Below are 23,878 nucleotides of genomic sequence, written 5' to 3'. Positions count from 1 at the left end.
ATCCATAGTAAAGTTATAGTGTGAAATCTTAATTCTGGAATTGCTTTTATAAATAGAAAAGTTACTTTCAGCATCTTAAATAGGTTTAACTCATTCTCATCCATATTCGGTAGCTTAAACAGTTAAAATTGCAGTGTAGCCTGGTAATTGCTAATTAAATTCCTCGTGGGAACGATACTTCACTCATCACTTTATTACTTGTTAGTGATCCGTGCACTTGCAGTGGTTGAAAAACCAGCAAACAAGGACGATGCAATTGAGCTGACCATCTTGCATCAATAATCTAAAAAATATTCTTGTATTTCTCTTCATTACCATTGAATGAGTTGGCAATAGTTTCTTTAGCTCTATCCATAGCTTCATAAATATATCCCATGGCTGTTTTTTTTTTTTTTTCATTATCAACCAATCGAAGCACACGAATAAGAGGACCAGAAACCTTAAGAGCGTATACAACATGATTCCAGAAGGCAGGACTCAAAACAGTTCTTTCATACTTTTTGCCTTTCAACTCTTTAGCCCATTTACTAGTTGTCCAGTTCTCTGAAGTAAACATTTTTCTAATGTTAGCCTTTTGCAGATGAATGCTTCTCAATGTAATGAAAGCAGTAGCAAATCTAGTTTGCCCTGGCCTTAGCAATTCTACTCCTTTAGTAAAACTCCGCAACGTATTCAAAACTACCAAAGAGCCGTATATGAAACCAATAAGCTCAACAGCTTTGCGGAATGTTTCTTTGAAAACCTTTATCTTAAAAATATCTTCCAACATCAATTCTATACAATGGGCTGCACATGGAGTCCAATATAGATGAGGAAAATTTGCTTCCAATATTCTTCCTACCATAAACAAATAGATAATTCATTTCATTAATAATAAAAACAAATAAACAAATAGATTTTTCTTTTAATAGATAATATCAAATAAAAACTTTACCTAATGCAACATTATTTGATGCATTATTTGCAACAACTTGAACCACTTTTTCAGGACCAATTTCCATTATTTCTTTCTCAATCAAACTAGTCAGCAACGCTGCTGTCTTTGATTCATCACTAGCATCCACTGAATTAATAAACACGCTTCCTTTTGAGCTATTAACTAAGAAATTAATCAAGGTTCTCCCTTTTCTATCTGTCCATCCGTCACATAACAATGAACATCCATAATTTACCCATTCTTCTTTATGAGACTGAAGAAGTTTATTTGTGGACTGTGCTTCCTTATTAAGTAACCTAACTCTAATCTCATAATAACTTGGAGGTTTCATTTCCCTTCCATAATTTCCTATTGCTCGAATCATTTCTCCAAAGCTATCATAATTCATAGCATTAAAAGCTATTCCTACATCATACATCCATCGTGCTATGGCAACACACGCACGCTCCCTTAACTCCTTCTTAGCTGGACTATTTTCATCAATAGTAGTTTGCCTCACATTTTTTCTCATAACAATCGGTTTTAGAGAAAAATAAGCATCAATAGGCCCTCTATTGCTTTGTGGTGGTAGAATTTTTGCTCTTTTTGAAGCACTAGTACCACTACTATGAATTATTCCCCTTTGTTTTTCACTACCAATTTCTTGCACTACATCATCCTCTTCCTAATTTTCATCAATTCCTAATGTTTCAACATCCTCAAATTCAGGCGGTCTTTCAATATTCATGACTGATATTTGCTCTTTTTTTTTTTTTTTACTAATAAAGTCTTGCATTTGACTCCTCACATCTTCCAGACATTTTGGACATCGAACCACATTTTTATTGTAACGCCCTCACTTTACGTAGTCCATACATTCGACTACTCCGGTAACCTAATATTGGTCCGGACAAGTCAGGATATCTAAAACTACACTGCAATGATAATAAACAGGTATAAAATGATGAAATAAATAAAAAAAATACAAGAAAAATTAAAGAAAAATAAAAGAGAGAAAGTGAAACTAAGTTAAACGAGCCGACATCGAAGCGATGGGTGGCCACACCAGGAAGTTATGGCGAAGACAATAGCTGACCCCGGGACCACGGGGAACCCTCGGAATTAAGTTTCGAGACATAATTAAAGACTTATTGACGTATAATTGACTTTATAAATATTAAAGAAAATTAAAGAATTAGTACAAAGAAAAACGAAAATTAAAGAAATCGATAGTACAAGGAGTAAATTGGTAGTACCGAAAAATCCGAAATACAACCTGAAGAGGGGCATTTTGGTCATTTGACATCTCGAGTTAACTTTTGACCTAAATGTCCATGAAAAATTAATAGTATTAAATTTTGAAAATGCCATGAAAATGAGAAACTTAACACATAATGTAAATAGTGAGAATTAGGGTGTTAATTGCAATTAGGGAAACTTAGAATTATTTAAATGGTTAATTAAGATTAAGTGGAGCACTAAGGGGACTATTTAAACATTAGTGGACAAGAAGGGCAGCATTAACATCATCTTCATCTTCCTCCTTCAACATTGCCGAATTATTTTCTCTCCATTTTCCACCATTGTCATCCCTTCATGCAAGCTTCAAAGGTCCATCTTCAAGCCATGATTTGCATAAATAGTCTTCATTAAAGTTAATCCTCACTTTGCAAGAAAGAAGTTGATACTAAATTCAAGAGATTTTGATGAAGATTTAACAAGCTCTAACAATAGGTAAGTGTTCAAATTCCTTTCCTTCTTAAGTAAAGTTTGTGGGAAGCTTGAAATAAGTAAATTGATGAAGAAATTTAGAGGTTTTGATAAGTTATTGTTATGTACTATTTTTGGCAGCCATGGTGATTAAAGAGCTTTGAATTGTTTTCACATGAATTTGATGGGTATTGATGTTGATTGAAGTAAATAAAAGTTCTATTAGGTTAATTATTGGTGTATGTTGAAGTTGAGTTCTTAAATTGCAAATTGATTTTGAGTTTGAAATTTTCTGTGTAATTGCTTAAATGGAAAAACAATTATGGGAGGCTTTACAATTCGGCAGCTTGTTAACTTCTTGAAGAATGCCAGAATTCATGAAGTTGTTTGATGAATTGTGGTCTTAAAGATTGCTAAATGTGTATGTAAATTAGTGGTGAAGTTATATGTTATAGTAGTGGTGAAGTTATATATTATGGTTAGGAATGATTATGTGTATATATTGTTAGAATTGGATTTGGTGAATTGGAATTGTAATTGGTGTGTTGTCAATTGGTTATATACTGCCCAAATTAACTATAATGTGAAGTGAGGAATGGATTTGGTACCATACCAAATTAGAATTGGTATGAGATTTAGCAAATAAAAATGCATGTGGTTGGTGTTGAGGGAAGTATACAAGGGTAGTAGCTAAATTGAGCTATAAGTGTAAAATTGTGACCCTAATTGGTATGAGGCCAATTGAAGGCAAAACTAGCCATAAAATAGGCTAACTTTCATGTATAGGTCATGCCAAAATTCTATCTAGAAGTGACCTAAAAAATAACCAAATCCGGAATTGCATGACATGAAAACCCAGAATTTTGACTATATTAACAGTAGTCAGTATTTTGGCCATAACTCACTCAAAACTGGTCCAAATGACCTGAAATTTATACCGATGGAAAGCTTAGACATAGGGCTACAACTTTGATGAAGACTACTAAGCCCAAAAATGCCAATTACCAAGTTAAAATGATCACCAAATTGGGGTTACAAAAACTGGCTGAATTGACTTTGACCTAAAAATGACCTAAACTTTGCAATATAAGTGCAACTTGACTAGCAATAGTAAAATGACCATAACTTGGTCCATAAAACTCCAAACGACATAAAATCAGTCCCAAAATTTCAATAAGACATAGATCTATAATATTGGTAATTTGACCAAAACCCAGAAATTAAGGAAACTAGGTCAACTAACTTGATTAAGTTGGCACACTAAATCTGGAATTAGCACAATTGACCATAAAATTTAGAAAATTCAAATAAGCATATCTCCCACTAGAAGTGTCCAATTTAAATAAGCTATACCAATCTGGAAATCTAAGAAAGAGAGACCTGAAATATTGTTTCAGACAACTTCCTCAAATTATAAATGTATAAGGTCAGAATTTAAGGTCAAGTCATTGACCTAATTGAGGACCATGCCAATATAGGACCTTTGAGTCCAAGTTAACAATTTGTCTATAAAGAATTCTATAAGACTTGAAAAATGGTAAGCAAAATTTCTGATTGTCCCTAAGACATAGAGCAACAATACTTATGAAGAATACTAGACCTCAATGTGATTACAAACAATCCAAATAAATTAGTAAAATTAGAACAGAAAATACCTAAAAAGGAAACTAAAATTTAGATTTGACCTAATTATGGTTAATTGACCATAACTTGAGCTATATAACTCCAAATTGAGTGATTAAAAAAGCAAATTAAAGAAGACACAATGAAAAACAATTTAATGAAGAGAAATATGCTAAATTTACACTGTAGCTTGGTCTAATGATAGTAAACATTGGCCATAAAATTTGAATAATTATAATAAAATGCAATAAGCTTTGAAATGAAATTAGTAACATATGTCAACATGTGAGGAATGAAAAATGATACATATTAGTGATATTAAAATTAATTCACCCAGTGTGCATTAAAGGTCAACATTATAGGTTGACTAATGAAGGAATAGTATTAATAAAATTTAATTATTGAACCTTATTATTTGAAACAATTTAAATGAGTACTGAAATACTTTAAATTGTGTGTTTCAGTTAGAAAAGACACTGGGAAGGGAAAAGACCCACTGAGTCAAGGCCAAGATGTGACTCATCAAATGTGTGTGCACAACTAGTTTTTAATTGCTTTTGTTCAGAATATTTCATATGACTAAATGACGTATTTTCCTTATGTATTATGTTTATCAAGTATTGGATTTAATTCAATGATTATTGAAATTGTTATAGCATGTATGATTTTAGCTTTGTGAAATGGTATTTCAACAAGTATTAAGCATTGTTATAGATTGAATAAATTATATTTTAGAAAATTGTGATGGAATATGTTTTGAATTGTGATGAGCATAAAAATTATTGGATATTGGAATTGACTTTGAATCGAATTGTATTGTGATTTATGCTAACAAAAAGGACAAAGAGATTTATGATATTGTTTTATATCTCACTATAGATGCTTGACTAGGTTATTACCCATCTCTCACATTTGTTGAGGAGACAATGGAGTTAGCTTTGTTTTTATTACCATGGTACATGCACAGGTTTAGATTCTCCTTTTATTAGAGGTTAGATCTAAGTTTTTTGTTATGGCCGTTTCGGAAGCTTCATTATTGTGTTGTGTATTGTGCATGATGATTCGACCTCCCCGACCATAGGGAGTTAGAATCCGATTCGACCTCCCCGACCATAGGGAGTTAGAATCACCCCGGAGATGGCCCTTTTGGATTAGTCTTGCATAGTTAGTGAGATAAAGAGTGGTTTTTGAATAGTAAAGAATTTTAATTTCAAATGGGATTTATGCATAATTGATTTTGTTGGAATTAATCTTTATTTTCATGATTGCTGGAATTACTTTAAATATCCAGTCGTGATTTGATAAATTGAATTTATTGCTTAAAGTCATTTTAACTAATGATTTATATTATTGGCAACGAAGATTTTGACTTTTGAAATTTTATTGAATTTCGAGACTTTCAAATTAATTATTATAATTTTGTCAATGTATATTGTACTATGTTTTAAATTATAGTTGTGCACCATTGAGTTCACCACTCAGCAATAGCTTTGTATGCTGTCGCAGGTGAAAAGAGCATAGATGTCACACCCTGCTCCTCCATAAGATGTAATATGATCCCCTAGTACACCTAATGAATTATCGTACTTCGCCTACCGATAACCCATTAGATATACTACAAGGGATTTTAAAATAATTTTCGTGAAATTTAAATTATCGATTAAAATTTGGTGTTATAAATTTTTTTTCAAAATTTCGGCAAAGTGCCGGCTGTGTTTTGAGAAAACAGTTCTTCAAACCTGAAAAAGAAAACACTCCCAATATGTTTTCTCAAATACAACTCCAAGAAACTTCATTTCATCCCACAATTCAATCTCAATAATCAATCATTTCATTTTCAAACCAACCTCATCATAAAAGAAACATTTCATTGATTACGAGACTCAACATTTATATCACAATAATTTACATTTAATTACATATTAAAATATTTTACAAGAGTTTTGTACAACTGCTCAAATAATTTATATACATATTATTACATGCATACATCAAAACTTGTGTACATGGGTATACCTGGAGCTGATCTGAATGTCTTTTCAAAGAAGCTTACTCGATTGCTCTATGCTCTTTTCACCTGCGACAGCATACAAAGCTATCGCTGAGCGGTGAACTCAGTGGTGCACAATTATAATTTAAAACATAGTACAATATACATTGACAAAAATTACAGCAAATAATTTGGAAATTTGGATACTCATCAAATTCCAAAACTCAAATTATTCATTGCCAATAACATAAATCATTTGTATGAAATGACTTTGATCACGAAATTTAATTTATCAAATCATAACTAACCATTTAAGGTAATTCCAACAATTTATTGAAAATAAAGATTAGTTCCAATAAAATCAATTATACATAAATCCCATTTGAAATCGAAATTCTTTACTATTCAATAACCATTCTTTATCTCGAAAACCATTCTTTATCTAAAATCATTCTTTATCTCAAAAGCCATTCTTTATCTCAAAAACCATTTTTTTATCTCAAAAACCATTCTTTATCTCACTAACTATGCAAGACTAATCCGAAAGGGCCATCTTCGAGGTGATTCTAACTCCCTATGGTCAGGGAGGTCGAATCAGATTCTAACTCCCTATGGTCGGAGAGGTTGAATCATCGTGTACAGTACACATCACAATAATGAATCTTCCGAAAGGGCTATAACATAAAACTTAGATCTAACATCTAATAAGAGGAGAATCTAAGCCTGTGCACGTACCATGGTAATCAAAACACAACTAACTCCATTATCTTCTCAACAAATGAGAGAGATGGGTAATAACCTAGTCAAGCATCTATAGTGAGATATAAAACAATATCACAATCCTTTAGTGAGCATAAATCATAATACAATTCGATTCAAAGTCAATTCCAATATCAAATAATTTTTATGCTCATCACAATTCAAATTATAAATTTGCATTTTTCCATGCAAATTGCCCATCACAATTCAAAACATGTTCTATCACAATTTTTTAAAACATAATTTATTCAATCCACAACAATGCTTAATACTTGTGGAAATACCATTTCACTAAGCTAAATTCACACATACTTTAATAATTTCAATAATCATTGAATTAAATCCAATGCTTGTTAAACATAATACATAAGAAAAATATGTCATTTAATCATATGAAATATTTAGAACAAAATCAGTTAAAAACTAGTTGTGCACAAACCTGATTTGAGTCGCCCCTAGGCCTTGGCGCAATGTTCCTTATGCTTTCCAATATCCTTTTCAACTGAAACACATAATTTAAAGTGTTTCAGTACTCAGTTAAATTGTTTCTAACAATAAAACCCAATATCTAAATTTTTTTTATACTATTCTCTTCAATTTATTTCATTAGTCAACCTATAATGTTGACATTTAATGCACTCTAGGTGAATTAATTTTAATGTTCTCAATATGTCACATTTTATAGCCTTTTAGTGTTGGTATATGTTACCAATTTCATTTTCAAGTGTATTGCATTTTATTGCAATTTACCGGATTTCGGTGTATTATTTTGACCTAGCCGGACGACCTAGTTTCCTTGGTTTTTGGGTTTCGGTCCAAACTACAAACTTATAGGTCTATGTCTTATTGCACGCAGAGCAAAATTTTAGGTCATTCTGAGTTGTGTAGACCAAGATATGGTTAATTTACTAATGCTGGACAGAATGCACTAAAATGGTAGGCTTAGGTCATTTTTAGGTCATTTTCACTTCGGCCAGTTTTGATACCCAAACTTGTGCAAGCTATTTGGCTTAGTTCTGGCCATTTCTAGGCTTTGGTGTCTTCATAAGAATTGTAGATCTATGTCTAAACTATTCGTGGTAAAACTTTCAGGTCAATTGGACCTGTTTTGAGTGATTTATGGTCATGCTAATGACTACTATTCATATGGTCAAAAATTCTGGCTTACACTTACCTATTCTGGATTTAGTCAATTTTTATGTCACTTTGTGGATAGAATTTAGGTAAGCTTCCTTCATGAAAGTTGGCACATTTTGTGCCTAGTTTCACCTCCAATTGGTCTCATACCAATTGGAGTCACACACTTAAGGTTCTAAGCTAAAACATACACTGCCCTACTACACATTCTTAATCACTTACCAATTACACATTCTATACTTACCAAGCTAACTCTTTCATGCCAATTCTAGTTTGTAGCATACCATTAACATACTTAACAACATATTTTGGTCATTTTGGACAGCACCATTCTCAATATACACATTATAACTCAGAGTTTTTCGAAGTCCATTTACACAATTTAACCACATGAACATACCCCATTTACATATCCAATTCCAATCTATTATACACATATACATACTGCCACCATAAACAACATAATTCAATAAACCAAACCATGAAACAACATATTTCAACTACACTTTAAAAGTTGCCGAATTACACATCTCCTTCAAATTGCTTCAAAGCTTCCAAAACCAAGTGCCCTATCACACATACACTTAGTATACATTATCCAAATTATTTCTGTACACATAAACACTTATACCAACATCTTAAACTACCATTAACAAGTAAAAACAAGTTACAAATAGTGAGTTTCCATGGCTACCGAAATGGTGGTTCTCCATTAATCCATCAAACTTCAAAGTTTCTTCCACAAAATAACTCCCTACAACATCCTCTCAAAGTTTAATGAAGCAAGATTGAAAAATACTCACTTACCTCTTATGGACTTTCCTCAAAACTCCACCAAAACTTCCCTTTCTTGCTCCCAAAATGTTGCCCAAGCTATATAGAACAACTTTAGTGAAGAAGATTAGAGGATTCCATGGTTGGATTATGGATGCATGGAGTTTTAAGTTTGGCCTGCCATGGAGTTTTGAGAGGAAATGGGTTTGGCTGGTATGTTTAAAGGTTGAAGATGATGAATTTTCTATCCCATTTAGCTTTTATAGGTGTCCAAAATTGCTACATTAGTGGAGCACTAACAATATTTTAAAGATTAATTAATTAAAGTTTCACAATTCCCACATTTAACCTCTTTTCTTTCACTATTTAAATTATGGACCACCATTTTAATTTTTATGGTATTTTCAAATTTTAATATTATTTATTTTTAATGGACATTTAGGTCAAAAGGCAACTTGAGGTGTCAATTGACCACAATGCCCCTATTCGGGTTGCTTTTTGGCTTTTTCGGTAACACCGATTTTTGTTGGTTTCTTGATTTTTCGTTTTTCTTTGTACTAATTATTTAATTATTCTTTGACATTTCTAATATCATTTATTTTTCAATAGATATTTATTTAAGTCCCAAAAATATTTTCTAGGGTTCTTCGCGGTCCAAGGCTAGTCCACGGCCCACACCGCAACTTCCCGATACGGTCACCCATCGGTATGGTTTTGTCCGTTTAGCTTAGTTCCATTTTCTCTCTTTTATTTTTTTTTCTTTATTTTTTTTTCTTGTATTTTCCTCTATTTTATTTCACTATCTTATATCTCCACACTAATATTTAAATATAATTCTAAGCATCCTAGCTGTCCGGACAGACACTGTCATCGGAATAGTAGAACGCACTACCGAACATAGGGGTGTTACAAAACTCCCCCTCTTAAAATAAATTTCGTCCATGAAATTTTACCCAATAGCCGTCTTACAATATTCACACGTTTATTTCCTCCTTTCTATATGATCGTATAATCTTATTTCCTCTGAATTTGTGTAAGACTTTTAACAATCTAATATAACATTTACTTTGTTTATACAAAACTAATCTTTTCTTACTATCGTTCTGTCTAATATTTCAATTCATGTTCCCTTTTTGAATGACCATTATGGTCGTATTAGAATTACTCATCTAATAATAATCTTATTTCCTCTGAATTTGTGTAAGACTTTTAACAATCTAATATAACATTTACTTTGTTTATACAAAACTAATCTTTTCTTACTATCGTTCTGTCTAATATTTCAATTCATGTTCCCTTTTTGAATGACCATTATGGTCGTATTAGAATTACTCATCTAATAATGGGTCCTTTGACCATTCTAGTCAACATTCTTACTCACATTCGTAACATTTCTTTGTTATATCTGAACCAACTTCCACAACTCTTTTTATCTATTAATATTCTATAACTTACTTCCTTTTGTACTAAACTATAACCTTTCGATATTCTAACTTTTGAGTTTTAAATCCCTAAGTAGGATTTCCAAACTCATTTGTAACAATAAAATTTTTTCCTTACATAACTATACCAATACAGATGCCATTGGCAACTATTCTCATCTTGGTGTACTTTTGAGTAGTACATAGCTCTACACAATAATCTCAAGTCAGTATTGTAATCTGCAGCTTACAGTATAAACATCAAGAACATTGCATAGTTACTATGATACATTCCAATAGATCAAACTTTCCTATCTTTTATCCTTTTCGAATTCACTAATATCCGAAACTTATTCTGATTACAATATCCACTGACAATTATTAACTGTAACATCTTTGCCCTCATCTAAAGCAAGTCTATTACCATAATTTACTTTTACATCCTCTTGCCTTACATTAAGTAGGCTTGCCGTTTAGCTTTATAATTTATGGCGTGTTAGAAAATACTTTTCGCTGATAAACTCTTTCAAAACTAATTTCACTTATTATTACATTCCTTATCTTAAAGGACTAATCACTATTGCATCAAAATTTATTCCCATGTAAAGGAATAACAACAGAATATATAGTTCTAACACTAACATACAAATAAGTAGTGCTGGGATCAAATAATAACTCATTATTTCTTTCAAAAATTAAGAACTTACCAGCAGCTACATCCGAAGTTTCTGTTCTTTCCTCTTGGCGCATAGTGGATGCTCTAACTGATGCGCTACTATGTTTGGGTTGATTCACTGTGTTATGGTTGTGAGGAGTACCAACTCTATTTCTATCTCGACCTTTACTGACTATCTGTGAACTTTCGAGAGTAGATCAAGGTGTTCTAGTACAATCTTTAACAAAGTGTCCAAGTTTTCCATAATTGTAACAGGCTCCAGAGGCCTTACGATAAATACCTCCATGTAGCTTACCACAAACATGGCAGAAACGGGCAGAATAGGAACTTCTGGTTGTTCGACGACTAGATCTTGGTGTTCTTTGCCCTGATGATCCGCCTCTGTCATATCCCTAAGCTCGGGGTTCCTCAAATTCTTTTTTCTTCCCCAAATTACTGTTTGAGCTCTGACCCATATGTTTCTCCCTCTTCTCTATTTCACACTGCCCTTATGGGGGTTGGGTTTATGCTTGAGCTTGAGCTGACAGAGTATCAGCCATTTGTTGAAAGAAAGTGGCCATTTGCTGGGCCATTTATGCAGTAATTTGTACTGGTAAAATTGGTACAGTCGGGCCTTCGACACTTTATGGAGCTGGGGCCTCAACTTGTACTTCTGCCATCACAAACTGTTCTATTATCTCATTCTTCTCTTCCATATCTTTTCACAGGATTTTCTATTCCTGTACAACAAACACAAGGAGATTTCTCTCCATTAGTTCATATTTATGATATAAATGTACTATATGTATTAAACATTTGAGCAGTTGTAGTTACCGACAAAAAGATTTCAAACTCACAGTTTGAAATTTACTTTAAAACCATTGCTCTGATACCACAAAACATGTCGCACCCTACTCCCCCGTAAGATGTAACATGATCCCGTGGTACACTTAATGAATTACTGTACTTCGCCTACCAATAACCCATTAGATATACTACATGGGATTTTAAAACAATTTTCGTGAAATTTAAATCATCGATTAAAATCTGATATTATAAATTTTTTTTTCAAAATTTCGGCAAAGTGCCGGCTGTGTTTTGAGAAAACAATTTTTCAAACCTGAAAAAGAAAACACTCCCAATATGTTTTCTCAAATACAACTCCAAGAAACTTCATTTCATCCCACAATTCAATCTCAATAATCAATCATTTCATTTTCAAACCAACCTCATCATAAAAGAAACATTTCATTGATTACAAGACTCAACATTTATATCACAATAATTTACATTTAATTACATACCAAAATATTTTGCAAGAGTTTTTATACAATTGCTCAAATAATTTACATACATATTATTACATGCATACATCAAAACCTGTGTACATGGGTATACCTGGAGCTGATCTGAATGTCTTTTCAAAGAAGCTTACTCAATTGCTCTATGCTCTTTTCACTTGCGACAGCATACAAAGCTATCGCTGAGTGGTGAACTCAGTGGTGCATAGCTATATTTTAAAACAAAGTACAATATATATTGACAAAAATTACAGCAAATAATTTGAAAATCTGAATACTCATCAAATTCCAAAACTCAAATTATTCATTGCCAATATCATAAATCATTTGTATGACATGACTTTGATCACAAAATTCAATTTATCAAATCATAACTAACCATTTAAGGTAATTCCAATAATTTATTGGAAATAAAGATTAATTCTAATAAAATGAATTATACATAAATCCCATTTGAAATCGAAATTCTTTACTATTCAATAACCATTCTTTATCTCGAAAACCATTCTTTATCTCCAAAGCCATCTTTATCTCAAAAACGATTCTTTATCTCAAAAGCCATTCTTTATCTCGAAAACCATTCTTTATCTCAAAAATCATTCTTTATCTCAAAAGCCATTCTTTATCTCGAAAACCATTCTTTATCTCAAAAGCTATTCTTTATCTCAAAAACCATTCTTTATCTCAAAAACCATTCTTTATCTCACTAACTATGCAAGACTAATCCGAAATGGCCATCTTCGGGGTGATTCTAACTCCCTATGGTCGGGGAGGTCGAATCATCGTGCACAGTACACATCACAATAATGAATCTTCCGAAAGGGCCATAACATAAAACTTAGATCTAACCTCTAATAAGAGGAGAATCTAAGCCTGTGCATGTACCATAGTAATCAAAACACAACTAACTCCATTGTCTTCTCAACAAATGAGAGAGACGGGCAATAACCTAGTCAAGCATCTATAGTGAGATATAAAATAATATCACAATCCTTTAGTGAGCATAAATCACAATACAATTCGATTCAAAGTCAATTCCAATATCAAATAATTTTTATGCTCATCACAATTCAAATAATAAATTTGCATTTTTCCATGCAAATTGCCCATCACAATTCAAAACATGTTCTATCACAATTTTCTAAAACATAATTTATTCAATCCACAACAATGCTTAATACTTGTGGAAATACCATCTCACTAAGCTAAATTCATACATACTATAACAATTTCAATAATCATTGAATTAAATCCAATGCTTGTTAAACATAATATATAAGAAAAATATGTCATTTAATCATATGAAATATTCAGAACAAAATCAGTTAAAAACTAGTTGTGCACAAACCTGATTTGATTCACCCCTAGGCCTTGACTCAATGTTCCTTATGCTTCCCAATATCCTTTTCAACTGAAACACACAATTTAAAGTGTTTCAATACTCAGTTAAATTGTTTCTAACAATAAAATCCAATATCTAAATTTTCTTGATATTATTCTCTTCAATTCATTTCATTAGTCAACCTATAATATTGAACTTTAATGCACTCTAGGTGAATTAATTTTAATGTTTCCAATATGTCACATTTTAGAGCCCTTTAGTGTTGGTATATGTTACCAATTTCATTTTCAAGTGTATTGCATTTTATTACAATTTACCAGATTTCGGTGTACTATTTTGACATAGCCGGATGATCTAGTTTCCTCGGTTTCGAGTTTCGGTCCAAATTACAAACTTGTAGGTCTATGTCTTATTGCATGTGGGGCAAAATTTCAGGTCATTCTGAGTTGTGTAGACTAAGATATGGTCAATTTACCAATGCTGGATAGAATGCACTAAAATGGTAGGCTTAGGTCATTTTTAGGTCATTTTCACTTCGGCCAGTTTTGATACCCGAACTTGTGCAAGCTATTTGGCTTAGTTCTGGCCATTTTTGGGCTTTGGTGTCTTCACAAGAATTGTAGATCTATGTCTAAACTATTCATGGTAAAAATTTCAGGTCAATTGGACCTATTTTGAGTAAGTTATGATCATGCTAATGACTACTATTCATATGATCAAAAATTCTGGCCTGCACTTACCTATTTCGGATTTAGTTAATTTTTATGTCACTTTGTGGACAGAATTTAGGTAAGCTTCCTTCATGAAAGTTGGCACATTTTGTGCCTAGTTTCACCTCCAATTGGTCTCATACCGATTGGAGTCACACACTTAAGGTTCTAAGCTAAAACATACACTGCCTTACTACACATTCTTCATCACTTACCAATTACACATTCTATACTTACCAAGCTAACTCTTTTACGCCAATTCTGGTTTATACCATAACATTAACACACTTAACAACACATTTTGGTCATTTTGGACAGCTTGTAACCATTCTCAACATAACATTATAACTCAGAATTTTTCAAAGTCCATTTATACAATTTAACCACATGAACATACCCCATTTACATACCCAATTCCAATTTATGATACACATATACATGAAAACAACATAATTCAATAAACCAAACCATGAAACAACACATTTCAACTACACTTTAAAGGTTGCCGAATTACACATCTCCTTCAAATTGCTTTCAAGCTTCCAAAACCAAGTGCACTATCACACATACACTTAGTATACATTATCCAATTATTTCTATACAAATAAACACTTATACCAACATCTTAAACTACCATTAACAAGTAAGAACAAGTTACAAATAGTGAGTTTCCATGGCTGCCAAAATGGTGGTTCTCCATTAAACCATCAAACTTCAAAATTTCTTCCACAAAACAACTTCCTACAACATCCACTCAAAGTTTAATGAAGCAAGATTGAAAAATACTCACTTACCTCTTATGGACTTTCCTCAAAACTCCACCAAAACTTCCCTTTCTTGCTCCCAAAATGTTTCCCAAGCTGTATAGAACAACTTTAGTGAAGAAGATTAGAGGATTCCATGGTTGGATTATGGATGCATGGAGTTTTAAGTTTGGCCGGCCATGGAGTTTTGAGAGGAAATGGGTTCGGCTGGTATGTTTAAAGGTTTTAAGATGATGAATTTTCTGTCCCATTTAGCTTTTATAAGTGTCCAAAATTGCTACATTAGTGGAGCACTAACAATATTTTAAAGATTAATTAATTAAAGTTTCACAATTCCCACATTTAACCTCTTTTTTTTCACTATTTAAATTATGGACCACCATTTTAATTTTTATGGTATTTTTAAAGTTTAATATCATTTATTTTTAATGGAAATTTAGGTCAAAAGGCAACTTGGGGTGTCAATTGACCACAATGCCCCTATTCGGGTTGCTTTTTGGCTTTTTCGGTAACACCGATTTTTGTCGGTTTCTCGATTTTTCGTTTTTCTTTGTACTAATTATTTAATTTTTCTTTGACATTTCTAATATCATTTATTTTTCAATAGATGTTTATTTAAGTCCCAAAAATATTTTCTAGGGTTTCTCGTGGTCCAAGGCTAGTCCACGGCCCACGCCGCAACTTCCCGGTACGATCACCCATCGGTACTGTTTTGTCCGTTTAGCTTAGTTCCATTTTCTCTCTTTTATTTTTTTTTTCTTTATTTTTTTTCTTGTATTTTTCTCTATTGTATTTCACTATTTTATATCTCCACACTAATATTTAAATATAATTCCAAGCATCCTAGCTGTCTGGACAGACACTGTCATCGGAACAGTAGAACGCACTACCGAACATAGGGGTGTTACAATAGAGCAGTTGAGTAAGCTTCTTTAAAAATGCATTCAGATCAGCTCCAGGTATATCATAGGTATACCCATGTAGATAGGTTTTGATATACGCATGAAATAATATATATGTAAATTATTTGAGCAGTTGTATAAAAACTCTTATAAAATATTTTAGTATGTAATTAAATGCAAATTATTGTAATGTAAAATTGAGATTTCATTTACCTGTATAGTTTTGTAATATTAATTTTTGAGTCTTGTAATCAATGAAATGTTTCTTTTATGATAAGGTTGATTTGAAAATGAAATGATTTGATTATTGAGATTGAATTATGAGATGAAATAAAGTTTATTGGAGTTGTATTTGAGAAAACATATTGGGAGTGTTTTCATTTTCAGGTTTGTAGAACTGTTTTCTCAAAATACAGTCGGAACTCTGCCAAAATTTTGAAAAAAAATTTATAACACCAGATTTTAATCAGTGATTTAAATTTCATGAAAATTGATTTAAAATCCTTTATAGTATATTTAATGGATTACCGGTAGGTGAAGTATGGTAATTCATTAGGTGTACTATGGGATCATGTTACATCTTGCGGAGGAGTAGGGTGTGACATGTTTAGTGGTATCAGAGCAATGGTTTTAATGTAAATTTTGAACTGTGAATTTGAAAATTTTTGTTGGTAAATGCAACTGCTCAAATGTTTGATACAATGTACATTTACATCATAAATATGAACTAATGGAGATAAATCTCCTTATGTTTGTTGTACAGGAAAAAGAAAATCCTCAACACAATTACAAATTAATTAATTAAAATAATAATTCTCAACACTTTCCCAAAATCCAATTCAAGCAAATAAGAAATTAAATTATTAAACATATGATTTTTTCAATAACTTGCATAATTATACATCATGCTATATTTCATGCTATATTGATATGTTTTAAAAGAATTTATAATACTAATAATATTGTAACATTGAATTAGCATATTACATAATCACATGATCACATAATTACAAGCTCACAATACCCATTTAATTAGCATATTACATAATCACAATTACAAATTCACATAATCACAATTACATAAATTTAATTAGCACATTTAATTACCCATTTAATAACATAATCACATTTAATTACCTATATAATAAAAATATATCACATAATCACAATTACAAATTCACACTACACATTTAATTAGCATATTATTATTACATAATACCTACAAAATGACATCACATTAAAATTTTAATAAATTTTTAAAAAAATTGCTGTTGTAAAAAAAAAATTGCTGGAACTTGAAATAAATCCAACAGCATGCCTGCATGAAATGGGAGCAGTGCAGAAAAAAGAAGAAAAAAAAAACTGATTGCAACAGTGAGAGGAGAACAGAGCAGATGAGGGAAGAAAGCATAGTGAAGAGAGAGAGAGAGAGAGAGATGTCGACATACCTAGTTTTTGGTTTTGGCTTAATCTGTTACTGGTGGCTCTCTGTTCTTGCTTCTTCAAACTGTTGGGTAGGTGAAGGACTGAAGGTAAGTTGATTAGGGCTCCTTTTATTTTTTTGTTGTTAAGAAAAAAAAAAAAATTAAATTTTACATTTCTTTCACAGGCAGCGCCTCGAGGCCTTGTCTCCTGTTGCCTTTCAGGTATGGGGCGTCCGCCTTATCTCAGTCGCCTCGCCTGGGCCTGGGGAGTCGCTGGAGCATCGCCTTGCTTTGCCTCATCTCTCGACTCACCCAGCGCCTCTTATTGCCTTTTACAACACTGGTTTAGATCGATTAGATTCAATTGGACGTTCTTTTTCTTTTACTTTTATTTATTTAATTTCATTGTCCTGTTTAATGCCATTTGATCAAAAGATCCATAAATGAGATTTCTCTTTTCACAGCCTATCAGCCCTATCTCATATCATGATTCAATCACTACTGGCTTATTATTATTATTATTATTAGAGATAGGTACTTAGTGGTTTACATAATTTATTAAAAGAGGTTTTATTTTTTTTTTCTCTTACACTTAAGGTTATGTGATTTAACACCGTTAGTACTTAGGGATAAAGTAATTAACGACATTAGACATTTGTTGACATGGTGTTGACGTGTCATTGACATGGTTGACATGGTACTGATGTTAATATTATGTTGGCAATTTTAATGCTATTTTTTTTCACTTAAGTGTAAAAGGATGAAAACACAAATTATTTTAGAGCTAAAAAAAGAAAACTTACGCCTTGAATGTTAAAAATTTAAAAGTATAAGATATTTAAGTATATTTTTCTGTAAAAAATTTTGAAATGCTTATTTCAAATAATTATCATCCTTTTCCTTTTTGAGAATTTCCTCCTTCCTCTTTCCCATTTTCTTCTTTGGCCGATCCATACAATAATTCTTTGGCCCAACTACATAGTATTGTTCTCTTTGACCCACTTGGCCTCACAAATTTGTCCCCTTGGCCATGCCATCATTGGGCTCAAAAGTAAGTTATGCATTTAGGCAATTCATGTCCTTATGAATGCCAATCACGTTTTCTCCCTTTACAATGTGAGGGGTTTCATTCCTGCCACCTTTCACTTAGAAGCCTACCATTTGCGACTAAGTTAATGATCCTTAATTTCAGCACCACACAGAGAGATTTTTCACAACTTGTTTATTTTCAAATTTTGGGAATACCTTGTAGAAATATAAAAAGAGATAGATAAGGGAGAGGTAATGGGATAAATATAAGAAAAAGTGATGAAAATGAGAAGGGAGAAAGAGAGAGAAAGAGATGGAGAGAGACCCAAAAAGGAAGAGAAAAAGGGCAAAAGAGATGGATAGACGGAGACAAAGATGGAGTGAGGGAGATAGAGATGCAGAAAGACCCAAATAGGAAGAGAGAGAAGGCGAAAGAAATGGATAAAGGGAGAAAATGATGGAGAGAGACCCAAATAAAGAGAGAGAGAGAAAGAAAGAGATTGAGAGAGATCTAAATAGGAAGAGAGAAGGCAAAAGACATGGACAGAGAGAAACAAAGTGTGTGTGTGAGAGAGAGAGAGAGAGAGAGAGAGAGAGAGAGAAGGGCAAAGAGATTAGAAATAATTATAATATTTAAGAACTTATTTGTAAATCAAAAGTTAAAATATATTTACCATGTACTTTCGAACTTGTAGAATTCAGGGCCCGATTTTTCTTCTTCTTCTTTCTTTTTTTTTTTTTTTTGGCACTTAAGAGATATGTGCTTTTAACCTTTTACACTTAAGTTCCAAAATAATAATAATAATAATAATAATAATAATAATAATAATAATAATAATAATAATAATAATAATAATAATAATAATAATAATAATAATGTAGTACTGATGTGTTAGCGAACGTTGAACACCATTGTTACTTTGTCCCTTGAGTACTAATGGCATTAGACCGCAAGTCCTTAAGTGCAAGAAAAAAACCTCAAACTCCTTTTAATAAAATGTGTAATCACATGGTATTTAAGTGTACTTTTCCCTTATTATTATTATTATTATTATTATTATTATTATTATTATTATTATTAGGCTAATTGAACAAAAAATACCATAATTTTTTATCAATTGCAATTTTATCTTAGCATTTTAATTTTTGTTTTGGTATCCTAACATTTAACATTGGGTGTAATTGTATCTAATTTCTAAAATCAAATTTGCAATTGGATATAAAAGCCAAACATTTAAAGTAATTTGCAATTATATCCAAACATTCCAACTTTGGATCATAAATCTAAATATTTGAGAATTATAGCCAAAGCCCAAAATTAATTTGGAGAAATTTAAATTTTGTCCACTAAATTTCCAATTATGGTAAACAAACACCCTAAACTTTAATTTTTATTAACAAAATCCATATAAATCCATCTATATATGTTTTGAATAAGCTGATTTTATTCTTTTCATTAATGTGGTCATAATTTTTAAAATAATCAATAAGCTTAATTACCAAAGTACAAAATCCTTTTAAGGCGTTTGGTTACCATAATTGTATGTTTAAGGCATTCGGTTATCATAATTATAAGTTTAGTTGTCAAAATTAAATTTCTCCAAATCAATTTTAAGTTTGGCTATAATTTCACCCAATCTCAAAGGTTGAGATTAAAAGCCTAATTTAGGGAAATAAAACATTTAAGTTATGCATATGAATATGCGGCAGTCACATCTGGTTCACAGCACAACAAGTCACATCAGTGTAATTCATGTACCAGTGGTTCCCCAGCCATTACATAACAATTACCATATATCCAAGATTCTTGACCCATTACAGGTATTCCTTAGCATTTCCTCTTAATCATATCATATCAAATAATGGGGTAAAAAACACAGAATTACCTTATCTAGGCATCCTATATCATAATTATAGTGAGCTCATTTATGTTGATCTTCTCTTTTGTGGGTAGTGAATACCAAATCTGGGTATTGGATTTGCAAGATAAGAGAGAGTAATGAGTGAGTTAGTTAACCACCACTCTACAGTTTAAGTCAGTAATGGGAACTAGATTGTGAATGAATCGGTAAAACTAATTAGCACGCATACCTGATGGCCCTTATATAAGCTTTGATGAAGATTCCTATTAGGATTAGGAGTTTGTGATTGAGTGGGACTAGGAGTCCACCCAATTTGAGACTCATGTGGATAGAACTTTGATTACGACAATTATCTTAGGATCCTTATCTTATAAAATGATTCGATTATCCATGGGTATAGTTAGGCGAGTAACTCTCTGTATGAGTGTTTGACTATCTCACAGTTGCTCAGTTCTAATTGCGCATTACTCAATACTTGATTATCCGTTACTTGCCTTTTAGTACTATTTTGGTGATTATAACATCATTAGTCTCCCCATGAGTATCTGAGTCTTTTAGGCTAGGTGACCTTCCAAAAATTCTTCTTCTCATGGTAAATGTATATTGTACCCTTGCTTAGGTGGCATTGATTGACTGGTGAAAGGTGAAAAGACTTGATACAATATGTCATTTGGAGATTTGTGTAATAATTATGGTAGCACGACACTCTAAGTGTCTCATTTAGCATTTTGAGTGTATTTGCATTAATTGCTCTTACTATATAAGTGTAAGGATGAATTTTTTTTTTTTTTATCTTTTTTTTCATTTTCTATCATCTTCTACTCTCATCTTCTCTCCTCTATCCCATTGTGTTAGCCAGAGCCTCATTAACTATCATTAGAGGTCACTTTTCTTGTTGACCACTCTTAAGGTAAACTTTTTTATTTTTCATTTATTTTCTACTTTCTTTCCATTTCTTTCGATGTGCATTGGTATTTCCAAATCTACCCAATGCACCTTGGAATCCTCCTTTAACTTAACTACCCCTCCCCGAGAAGCGCTGGTGATTAGAGAAGAAACATCTTAGCCAATGGGTGAAATGTGGGAGATTCAACCAATGGTTATTGAAGGCAGAGAAGCTAGACTCGAAAATTAGAGAGAGAACAAGCTACGACACCAAATCCTGCCAAGGCATCTGGGTCTAGATATGTGGCCTCTCATTATAACTGTTGAAGGAGAAAGGCTATATAAGGCACTCCCGGAGTTGGTAGTTTGGCTAGCTGTCTCACAAAAGAACAAATTCATGATATTCTAGGGGAATATCATCTACCATTGTACATGCTCACCTATAGGCCAAAGGGGCACATGAGGGCGAACAACATACTCTTTCGAGGCAACTCCATCATGATCTATAAGGAGCAATTAAAGGTGGGTGTGAGATTGCCATTGGATCCATTTTTCATGGAAGTTCTCTAGTTTCACAATGTCTCCCTCTCTCAACTATACCCTAATAGTTGGAGAGTGTTGATTGCCTTTCTTGCACTTTATAGGGATGAGAATTTGCTGTAACCACCAAGGCTTTTCATAACTTCCATAAGTTCTTCGCTTAGGAAAATGCAAATTTTTGCTATTTCACCACTAAGACTAAGTTTACTTTATTTACCGGGCTTCCATCCTCCTTAAAACAGTGGAAAGTGCAATTCTTCATGTTGACTATGAATAAGGGTTGGAGCTGGGAGAGCACTTTCCATTACATTGGATGCCCACACACATAAGGCATGAAGGAAAAAAAATCCTCAACAATGAATTTGTAACAATTTAAGATCTAGAGAAGCATGTAAATTTACTAGGCTTCCATCCTCCTTAAAAACGGTGGAAAGAATGATTCTTCATGTTAACTATGGATAAAGGTTGGAGTTGGGAGCACTTTCCATTGCATTAGATGCCCAAACACACAAGGTAAGAAGGACGAAAAATCCTCAATAATGAATTTGCAACAATTAAAGATCTAAAGAAGCATGTAAATCTTAGAAGCATCCGATTGATGTGATGATTCATCATTACACAGATCAATTTGCTATTATCGGTTGGGCAAGTGAGGTCAAGCCTCGAGTGGTTGAGGCTTCACAGTCGAACATGGGGGAGATCGTAACTATGCCTGAAGAGGATAAACTTAAAAAATCTCCTTATTTGCTCCTATTGTACTTACTAATTTTTTTTTCTTCTTTTTGTAGTATGGTTGGAGGCAGGAATGACTCTTTTTAAGCAATCTTTGCTTAGAAGAGGGAAAAGAAGGAAGGCAGGATGAGTGCTGAACCTCCAAAGAAAAAGAGCAAGAAAATTAGGAGATCATTTACCCTTTTTGCAGTGGTGATAGTTTCTAAGCTAATCTTGGCTGAAGATGTAGGGATGATGCCTCCTCCCCCTCGTTTAACTGTAGATATGGCTATAACACCCAACTTTATTAGTCTTAATGCTCTATTGTGAAGGTAAGGTCAAGTGGCTGAGAATTTACAATTGGTCTAGGTACTAGGAAGGAAGTTAACTCTTCCTGGAGACTAAGCTCACCTTAAGCTAATGGGAGACCGCAAGCTCATCCTTTGTGGAATGAGTCTAAGTTTAGAGGTTGTTACTATTAATAACCTTACTTAAGAACGTCTTTAGTCTCTCCTCAATGGTTATGGTGAACTACAGACCAAGTATATTGCCTTGGACATTATAGTATAAGAGAGGGACGATCAGATTAAAAAGCTTCAATTTTACTTAGAGACTTCTAATAAGAGGGTTTCTAAATTGAGTAATAAGCTAACAACTGTTAAGGATAGCCACCAAATAGAGATGGAACAGGCAAATACTCTGACCCAGGAGCTAGAAATAGAAGTAAAGTCTTTTGACAAAAGGTTGTTTGACTTGTATATTGCTCTGTAAATAACCACCATTTCAGAGCTTTCTAGGCATCAACTAGGTGTTAATTTTAACTGGATCAAAGAGATTGATCCAGGTCAAATTGATTTTTGTGAGGGAGGGGAAGAAAAAGAAGAAGAAGTTAAAGAGGAAGGAGATGGTGATCACATCCCTCCTGCTAGTATGGAAGAAATTGTTAGTAGTATGCCCTAGAGAATATCTTGAAATTTGTATCTTATAAATATTTATTCTCTTTTAATGGCATATATCTTTTTCTTTTAACTTTAAATGGTTTAAATTTAATTGAAAATATATCCTTTAGTAGCATGTTAGATGTTTCATTCTTAAAGTGTTAAGAATATGAGTGATGGAATATTCTGATATAAGTACTATAAATTATGGTTTACAGTTTTGGATACTTCATAGGATAAGATTTATCCATATAGACTATTATATTTGTTTGTTCCTATCGATTAGTATGAGATACTAATTATATGGAATAGTGAGTCTCATGCCATATAATAAACAAAATGGGCACTTATTAAATAAGTAGGACAAACCAATGACGTAAGATGATATGTACATGGAGTTTACTCTTATCAATACATAATCATCTAAATCATAATAGTTCATATAATCCTTTAAGCTAAGATAACAAGGTTATCTTGTATATAGG

The 23,878-nt window shown here is 32.4% G+C and overlaps 1 protein-coding gene across 1 annotated transcript in view; it reads right to left on the bottom strand.

Moving 5' to 3' along the window:
* Positions 1 to 23,878, bottom strand: part of LOC110653432 (uncharacterized) — a 60,191-nt gene that overhangs the window by 6,000 nt on the left and 30,313 nt on the right. Inside the window, exons 2-3 of the mRNA XM_058152288.1 lie at positions 935 to 1,601; positions 316 to 837 (exon numbers count right to left, since the gene is read on the bottom strand). Of these exons, the coding sequence (XP_058008271.1) occupies positions 316 to 837; positions 935 to 1,601 (1,189 nt within the window). The remainder of the gene's footprint in view (positions 1 to 315; positions 838 to 934; positions 1,602 to 23,878) is intronic.

The sequence above is a fragment of the Hevea brasiliensis genome, chromosome 9 (genome assembly GCF_030052815.1).
Source record: "Hevea brasiliensis isolate MT/VB/25A 57/8 chromosome 9, ASM3005281v1, whole genome shotgun sequence".
Classification (NCBI taxonomy): domain Eukaryota; kingdom Viridiplantae; phylum Streptophyta; class Magnoliopsida; order Malpighiales; family Euphorbiaceae; genus Hevea; species Hevea brasiliensis.
The sequence above is the reverse complement of the archived record's forward strand: the minus strand, read 5'-3'. Positions and strand labels throughout refer to the sequence as shown.